This window comes from Sander vitreus, chromosome 13 (genome assembly GCF_031162955.1).
Source record: "Sander vitreus isolate 19-12246 chromosome 13, sanVit1, whole genome shotgun sequence".
Taxonomy (NCBI): Eukaryota; Metazoa; Chordata; class Actinopteri; order Perciformes; family Percidae; genus Sander; species Sander vitreus.
Window position 1 is genome coordinate 17,479,363 of NC_135867.1, and position 9,197 is coordinate 17,488,559.

General features: G+C 40.3%; 1 protein-coding gene across 1 annotated transcript in view; it reads left to right on the forward strand.

Annotated features, from left to right (window-relative positions):
- The window catches only part of dlg4a (discs, large homolog 4a (Drosophila)), a 48,973-nt gene extending 40,045 nt beyond the window's left edge, over positions 1 to 8,928 (forward strand). Inside the window, exons 15-23 of the mRNA XM_078266737.1 lie at positions 2,407 to 2,583; positions 2,736 to 2,778; positions 2,871 to 2,901; positions 3,469 to 3,516; positions 3,629 to 3,730; positions 3,921 to 4,093; positions 4,450 to 4,562; positions 4,680 to 4,771; positions 6,898 to 8,928. Coding sequence (XP_078122863.1) covers positions 2,407 to 2,583; positions 2,736 to 2,778; positions 2,871 to 2,901; positions 3,469 to 3,516; positions 3,629 to 3,730; positions 3,921 to 4,093; positions 4,450 to 4,562; positions 4,680 to 4,771; positions 6,898 to 7,004 — 886 coding nt within the window. The 3' untranslated portion in view covers positions 7,005 to 8,928. The remainder of the gene's footprint in view (positions 1 to 2,406; positions 2,584 to 2,735; positions 2,779 to 2,870; positions 2,902 to 3,468; positions 3,517 to 3,628; positions 3,731 to 3,920; positions 4,094 to 4,449; positions 4,563 to 4,679; positions 4,772 to 6,897) is intronic.
- The last annotated feature ends 269 nt before the right edge of the window (positions 8,929 to 9,197 follow it).

Sequence of the window (9,197 nt, forward strand, 5' to 3'; positions counted from 1 at the left end):
CTCCAAAGTTGTGTGGGTAAGCTAGAACAGAGAGTTAAAGTGGCAATATGTAAGGCAGGTACTATACACACAAAAATCACAATATACCATACAAGACCGTACAAGGAAAATGTACATTATGTGATTACTGTCTGAGGCCGACTGTGTGAGTTGAATAGGAGTCCAATTCATTCAAAAAATCTAATGATCTTCTTTCTTTCTTAAAAGCCAATGAGAACAGTTTTACACATTTCAGGTTTTTTTTTAAATAAGGTCAAGATTTATGTCAGCATATGCTAGCTAATGGGTTTACACTTTTAATATAGGGATTTCTTAAATATAATATAACAAACTCAAGTTAGGGCAAGCCCTGCTCAAACCCCAGGACACAAAAGGTGTACATTAAAGGGTGCAAACTGCAAAGGAATAAATAACGTACATTTACATAATATGGTAAGCATATCACAGCCACGGTTACCAAGTCTAACAAGAAGACTAAATAAATCATGTACCACAGTAAGACTCACTGTGGCTTTACACCTGTGTGCAGATTCAAGACAATAAATAAATAAATAAAAATGTCATTGCATTACTGTTTACTACAATACACTAAAAAGCTCATGTTTGCTGTACATAATAATGTACAGTCATCTGCACCCCATTTAGATTTCCTGTGTACAGTAAATAAAATGCTGTAGTTTACGACTTCAGGCTACCCCATAGACTTGCTATATGTACTAGTTAAGAACTCCTGTGCTGTGCTTTAGTGTACATACAAAGACAAGACATCATTATGTGCCAAATTATACTTTATATAAGCCAATGTGATGATAAAATGCCAAATTGCTGCAGAGGAAGCTGCAGTGATCATCCCATGTGTGTGTGCAAAGTTGTAAATGCTGTAAATACAGTGAGATACTGTAAATTCCATGAGAAGCTCTGCACTGTTTCAGCCGCCACTTCACTCATAGCTGTCAAGAGTAACATTAATCACACCAACCAATCAAACCAACCAGCGACAGAAAACAAGATATGACTGTGTAAACTGAAGTTTATGAAAACAATGGTATAAAAATAAATTATGTTCTAATCATCACAATCTATGCAACCAGTTTAAACCTAAAACTCTGCCACAATGAGCAAACATCCAGTCACAAAACCATATAACACTGACTGCACAGGGTTAGCACAGGGTAGAAGAACTTCTTAACGTTACTTGATTTCCTGTGCAAATGGTTAATTAAGTCCTCACCAGGTCCAGGTGTGACTCAATCAACCAGCAGTGACAGCCAGGACAATGAAAATAGTCTGCTCTGGGTCACGATATTACACGCTCTGTATCAGTCCGTTGATACTGACAGCAACAGTGCCTCCCCATAGGTTAGCTCAGATTTTTAGTTTCCCTCCAAAACTGGAGATGATGCCGTGTTCGGTGTTCGTCCTGCTTCTTCATCTAGCTATGGCCAGAGTTACATCTTCTTTTTATTCTGTCAATCAGAATTACAGAGAAAACACTGGATATATTGTTGATGACAACGTCTGGATTAAAATACTGTATCCGCCCTGGCTGACATCGACATTACTGCTGTCTTTGTTTCTGATGGCAGTGACTATGAGGCTAACGTTAGCTTAAATGATTTTCCATTAACACAAAAACATTAGCTAACGTTAGACGTTGGGTGAATGTACAGGCTAAAACTTCGCCTAACCGTGATACTGTGTGTAGGACTTTACATGTCTTGGTCCTGAATGACAGAAACACTGATTACAGGCATTCCCTGCTAAACAAAAAGTTGCTTATCAGATGAAGGCTGGACATTTAGCAACAACTAGAGGGCAAGGGGACTACTCAGCAACAGTTCAGCAGAATTCACGGCAGTGTCAGGGGTGTTTAAAGTTACAAGAATATGATTTAATTTATGCCACTTTTAAAACAAGAAAATACAGTATAGTGCAGAATTTCTTCCTTGCTCAACGACTGCAGTCGTGCACAGAAGCAGAGCGCTAAGTGCTGCCACTGCTGGCCGGGAATAATATGGCAATCAAACTAATGAAGCAGAATGCCCCCAAGTGTTTTCTTTGCTTCACAGAGGGTTTCTATGTTCCTTGTGTTTTCTTATGTTTTGCTAGCTAAATTATTATCTAGACTATTGTACTATGTACTGTCTGATTTATGACAATGTACACAAACATTAGTAGTTATAACTGTTCCATGCATCTGTTTGATGGATATCCATAATGTTCCATTTGGGGAATTAACAAAATAACATCTTGTATTTGGATATTTCTCTCTGCAACCAAATGTAATTATGAAGCTACTTGAAAAATGTAAGAAGACTTCATAATATTGGTGTTCAAGTGGTTAAATAGAATTTAAAGAGTTTTTTTTTTTATTAAGTTAGTGATTTGAATTCTTCCATCACTCAGGGCTCTTTTTGACTATGACAAGACTGCAGACTGTGGCTTTCTCAGTCAGGCACTGGGCTTCAGGTTTGGGGATGTGCTGCATGTGTTGGACTGCGGCGATGAGGAATGGTGGCAGGCCCGTAAGGTCAGCCCCCAGAACGAGGCTGAAGAGGTCGGCTTCATCCCTAGCAAGAACAGGTCAGACTTTTCACTGTGAGTGAGTGGGGGAGGTCCGACTTATCTTTCAATGTGCTTCAACAAAATGACTAAACATTCTGGTTCAACTTTTCTAACATAATTATTCTGTCTCCAAAATTAAATGTTTTTGTTCTCCCTCCTTGTTTCTACAGGGTGGAAAGAAAAGAGTGGTCTCGTGTCAACACCAAAGAGAGGGTAAGTTCATTCACCAGCTGTTTGAATGAGTTGTACCTGTTTTCTCAAACTGCCTCCCAGTGTGTAAATCTCTGCTCTGGTTTCTGTTGCAGGACCATGGTCGAGACAGCTTGGGCACTCAAGGTAATTAGTATGAAGCATAAATGTACTGTGTATTGACACTGCAAGCATGTTAGCTGACTACAGGTAACACTAGCAATGGGCAGCAACACAGGAACAAGATTTGCTGACACATACACAAACAATAGCTCCCTGTTTTATTTACATACATATTATATACTTATATGTAAATAGTAATCAGTCACACTGTAACACGATAACAAGATTTATAGCTCAATTGAAGGTGCAAGTAGCATTAACTGCAGCTACAGAGCAGTCCCTTCCCTACCTTTGCCCTACTCTTCGGCACTGCTGTAATCTCCAAATGCCTCACCACCAACGTGTGGACATTACACACATTGCCAAATATAAACTCTTTACTCACATTTTCTTCCTAACTGTAGTCTAATGCACACCTCATCTCCAACAGTCACATGTTTACTGTTCTTGTCAATAACGACATCTGATAGCTGCGACATTTGAGTGATATGAGAATATATCATATTCACTACGCACAGATGCAGAATCATGAACCTGAATGTCATTTTTAATGGTAAAAAGAAATGTGTCTGAATGCTTTTCTGTCACCAGGGAGAGATAAAACCTCACAAAGTTATGAGACTGTCACCCAAGTGGAAGGTAAGGTCATATAGAAGTCCATTATTTAAGGCTTTTATATTACATTTCATTTTTGTTTCTTTTTCCCTTTTCTGAATGCTCCTACTCACTTTCTTCTCTCTTTCTCTTCAAGTTCATTATGCGAGGCCCATCATCATTCTGGGTCCTGTGAAAGACAGGATAAATGATGACCTGTTGTCTGAGTTCCCTGATAAGTTTGGATCTTGTGTCCCCCGTAAGTAATTATGCTGTCAGTCATGGAGACTGATCCGTTCACTAGTTTTTTATTTGCATGTCACTGCTGCCACCTGCAGCCATTTTAGGGTGATGTCTGCATAATACATCCCTCCCCATCAAGTAATTGCTTTAATTTTGAGATTCAAAGCGTATTTGCAGCGTTTATTGTATTGTTCTTCCCCTAACAGACACCACACGGCCCAAGAGGGAGTATGAAGTGGATGGGCGGGACTATCATTTTGTGTCGTCACGGGAACAGATGGAGAAGGACATCCAGAGCCATCGGTTCATCGAGGCGGGCCAGTACAACAGTCACCTGTATGGCACCAGTGTCCAGAGTGTCCGTGAGGTGGCTGAGCAGGTACACACCAACACGTTGTTCCAGGAAATAAGAATGAATGGCAATAATAAAACTCCTTAAGAAAAATTCTAATCCTTTTTTAGCCATTGGCTTAATTACTTCTACCAATTATTTGTACTAGAATTATAAGATTAGGCACAAGAATGTTATTTAAAAATGATGAATTTATCATCGTGATGTATATGTTTTATAAAAGCAATACTTCTTCAGAGAAAAGTTTAAGTGATGAGCCACAACATTTCATGACTTGTTGCCCAATTAACTGGCAAATTAAAAGTTGTTGCTAAAATGTAGTGTATTTATTAATCCTTATTAATTATTATTAAATTTCTTTCCCTGCACATGTGCACAAGCAGCAGGGGAAACACTGCATCCTGGATGTCTCTGCCAATGCTGTGCGCAGACTACAAGCAGCTCAGCTTCATCCCATCGCCATCTTTGTCCGGCCCAAGTCACTGGAGAATGTCCTGTATGTACTTCAAAAGCTCTTAATACATTTTGAAAATGTATGCTTAACAAGCATTAAATATGCTGTGCATAATGAAAATATGTGTTATAATGAAGATTTTGTGTGTGATGTTAACAGAGAGATCAACACTCGCCTGACAGAGGAGCAGGCCAGGAAAGGAATGGACCGAGCCCTCAAACTAGAACAAGACTTCCTAGAGTGTTTCTCGGGTAAGATCGGAGAGTTTGTGTCTATATGACATGAACACACAGAAATGATGTGTAGACACAGAGCATGGAATTTCTATGTATGTATGTATGTACTGTCTACCTACAAGTGGATTCTGGTTTGGATTATTCATTTCATTTCATTTATTATAGAGGAAAATTTAAGAGCAACAATTAAGTTACAATAAACGGGCCTGACTCAGTTTAAAAACTGGTTTACAGCAGGTTCCTGTTCTGCAGCAACATAGAACAATGAACACAATTTCGGCACATTTATACAGGACATTATTATTGACTAAACAGATGCAAACAAATAAAACATTAAATACGGAAAAACAAGACTAAAAACAATACATGAACAATCAGTGTGTGCAAGTATGACTATCAAGAAGAAACAGTTTATATGACTTTTTTGAAATATGTGATGGATGATAGTGTTCGAATGTGATGGGGAATGTCATTCCAAATTTTAGTGTAAATATAGAAAAAGGATTTCTGACCGTAGTTCTTTTTGTATGGGGGAACTGGAATGAGTGCCTGTGAGACTGATCTAGTGAGGCGTAGTGGTCTCATATTGTGTGTCGGAAGAAGAACTGCAAGTGCTGGTAAGAGCTATTTTGAATCTGAAAATAAAATGCAATAGCATGGCTGTTTACGTAGTTCTGTTAAGTCAAAGCATTTGTGAGTGTGAGCGCACTGCAATGATGAGACCACTTTGGAAGATTACTGTGGATCTTAAGTGCTCGGTAGTATAGTCGTGCTATTGGTTCAGTAATGTCCTTAGTGGTAAGAGACCAGATTGGGAGACAGTAGGACATTGTTGAAAACACAATGGCATGTAAGTAGGTTTCAGAAACTATAACTATTATGGCAGCACCAGATGGTAAAAGCGAGCTAATTCACCTGTGTTTGCACTCCGCTGTACACTAATCTATTTGATGTGGAGTGGTGATCATAAAAATCCTTATGATTACAAGATTTACAAGGTTGTCTGTATTTTGGGTTTATTGCTGGTGCTCAGCTCCACACTTTTGAGGGTGATAATATGTGCATTTCACTTTATAACTTTTTACTCTTTTTATTGTTTAATACATAGACTGTTAATATTAATGGACAAAGCATCCGGTTCGGCCAAGTGCTGCAAATGCGGAAGTGCCTTAAACCTACATTCTATCTGTATTCCAGCAGGGGGCGACACATGCAGTTGCAAAAGGAAGCCGGTTTCTGTAGAAGTCTATGAGAAAGTGACCCACTTCTCACTTGATTTATTACCTCAGTAAACATTTTCATAATGAGTTTATGGTCTCAATCTCTAGTTTTAAGTCTTCTGCAACACAGAATGATGTTCATTTTTTGAATTATGGTCTCGTTGATTTTAAAATCGGCAATAAAGCAGGGGGTGTTTTAGGGCATGGCTATGATGTGATTGCCAGTGAAAGTGTGTAACGTAACATGGCTCCTCCCTCACTCCTCCCTCTTGTCTAAAATCGTCACATCCGCAACCAGGATGGCTGCGCCCATAACGGCAAACTCGACGACTCATAGCAGATCTCCACAAACCAATGGGTGACGTCACACATGCTCTGTCCATTAATATTAACAGTCTATGATTTAATACCAGTAAAGGATAAAACAAGCTTCCTCCACAAAGATCGATTTCACTTTACATGTTCCTGGCCGAGTGAGTTAAATGAGAGAATGAACACATTCTGGGAGGACTCTGAGCATTTTAACATTAAGTCACACATTTAGGGCAAATCACAGCGGTCGACAGAATATGGATGTTAGGATTCCTCACAAAGCTAATGCTGTGTACAATTTATAATAAATCATTGTAGAAATGCATACGTAATGGAAATGTGCCTGTTGTTTGACATTGTGATTTTACACAATATTTACAATGTATACAGATTATAAAATTGTATTCTTAATTGATTATTCCTCTCATTGTCTCCTCTAAAACACATCTGATAAACATCCTTCCTTTCCTTTGTCCCTCTCTGTCTTTCCACCCTAATGACTCTGTTTTTCGTGCTTCCTACTGTCTCTCTTTTGTCTTTGCTTGCCATTTTTTCCCCGTCCCTCATTGTTTTCTCTCCTTCCCTCACACATCCTGTGTCCTGCTGCAGCTGTCGTGGAAGGGGACAGCTTTGAAGAGGTCTATCACAAAGTAAAGACAGTGATCGAGGAGCAATCAGGGCCTTACATCTGGATCCCCACTCGGGAGAGGCTGTGATGCTGCACCCTATCCGAACCACCCCTTTCTCACAACCACCAACCGACACCACCCTCCACCCTCACGGCCAAGCCAGCCTCGCCTGCCTGTCTGCCCTCCAGCAAAGTCAGTGCTTAGGCAATCCCTGAGAATGACACAGAGAGACAAATGCATACTAAGACAAACACAGAGACAGAGACAAACACAGGAATTGACACAGCGAGGCAAAGAACGATACCAAAAGAGAGACTCTGAGACAGATGTGAACACAGCGATGTGTAATTAGACTGAAAGAGAGAAAATACCTAATCAGTATTCCACTTTAATGAGGCAGGATTGAGCATTGAGGCCCTGTTCACACTCAGCATTAAAATGCATCTTGGCCACAAGTGGACAGCTCTAAATACATGTGACTGCACCCCTAACTGGGAACGCAAATGTCCTAAACGCAGTTGATTAAGCACTGCCAAACAACTTAGTGTGTAATGTGTGTATTCTCTGTTTAGATGCAATTGCAGTTTCCCAACAGATAAAAGCAAATGTGAAGCGAAAATCAAATCACAAGTGATTACTTGAGAGAGTTCAGATGCATTCTGATGCCAGGTGTGAACCGCAGTCCATCTGGATCTCAACACAGTCTGGATATATTTGGACATTAGATCTGAACAGGGCTTGAAAGAGAGTAGAGGGTGACCCAGCAGGGACGGACCCCGAGGTAGTATTAAGACCACCTCACCCACCCCACCCCTCTCAAGTCTCATGCTCCCATTGAACACCTCCACGCGCCTATGTCTGAGATGGAGGTGCCCAAAAAGACGCTGTCCCCTCTTTTTATATAACCTCCTGGCTTTCTCTCCTCCTCCTCCTGTCAGCTCTGCCTTGTTTCAGGACAGGAAAGGGGGACGACTGAGAACAGGGCGCCCAGATCCTGCTGAGTCCCTCTTGATGAGGAGTCTTTACTCGGCAAAGAGTCCCTTTTCGTGTGAATCTCCTCTTGGTTCTGAGTGTGAACTCTGAATAACACCTCAGTGACTAAGACTGGCATTTGCTCAATCACCCATGTTTAATATTGCGAGGCATTATTTAAAGGCAGTTCAAATAATTATAATGATAAAAACACATATGCTGAATTTGTGCATGCATCCTCAAAGACAATGGAGACAAAAACAATCTGACTTTAAAAAAAAGATAAAAAAGAAAGTAAGTAGGGTGTGTTCTCCTTTTCCACCTCCTTTGTGGAGGAGTTTTTTAGCATGTCTCATGGAGGAAGAAGAGAAGAGAGACACAGTCTTGAGAGATGGTCTTGAGAGGCCAAACCTGAGCGCAGTAGATGCTCTGACATATGTTTAGCCTCTGCTCTCTTACACACACACGCACACACTCACGCACCCATACGCTCTCACACCCATCCACCAACACACACACGTAGAGTTGTAACCTCAGCTGTAACCTAGCACACTCCTCTACAGGGCATGAATGTTATCTCTCTAGGCACAAACAGCAGAGCTGTTAGCTTCATCGCAGCACAGCCAACTCACCGATCACTCTTCCAGAAGAATCCCTCAGCCACAGACGTACACACTGTTTCCAGTGGCCGCAGTAAAAGCCATGGCGTGTGTGTGTGTGTGTGTGTGTGTGTGTGTGTGTGTGTGTGTGTGTGTGTGTGTGTGTGCGCGCGCGCGCGCGTGCACGTGTGTGTGTGTGTGTGTGTGTGTGTGTGGGTCTCTGTGTGTGCACATATGTGCACATTCATGTGTGGAAACTCCTCTGTGTGGGAGGAATAGGTCTTCTTTTATTCTCTCTTTTCCACTTTTTCTCTGCTTCTTTCTCCCTCTTGTGTCCACAAATTAAAGCTAAGTCATGTTTAACAAATAAATGCCCTATATATATATATATAAATATAAATATGAATATAAATATATATATATATCTTTTTATAACAATTTCTAAAGGGACTAAGTCTGTAAAAATCAACATCTCCAAACAATATTCCATTGATTCCTTTCAGTAATATTGCAGTTTGGTTGTTGAATTTACACACATTCCCATTTTATTGTTGTAAAACGCAGCAAAAGGCTACACAGAAATAACTGAACCGTTCAATTTAAAGCAGACCTCAAACTAGAGCTTTGAACTGACATATATATTTGACATGTTCTTGTGTACGTTGAAAACGATTTGAAACATGTACAATGCAGCTGTATGCGTGTCTGT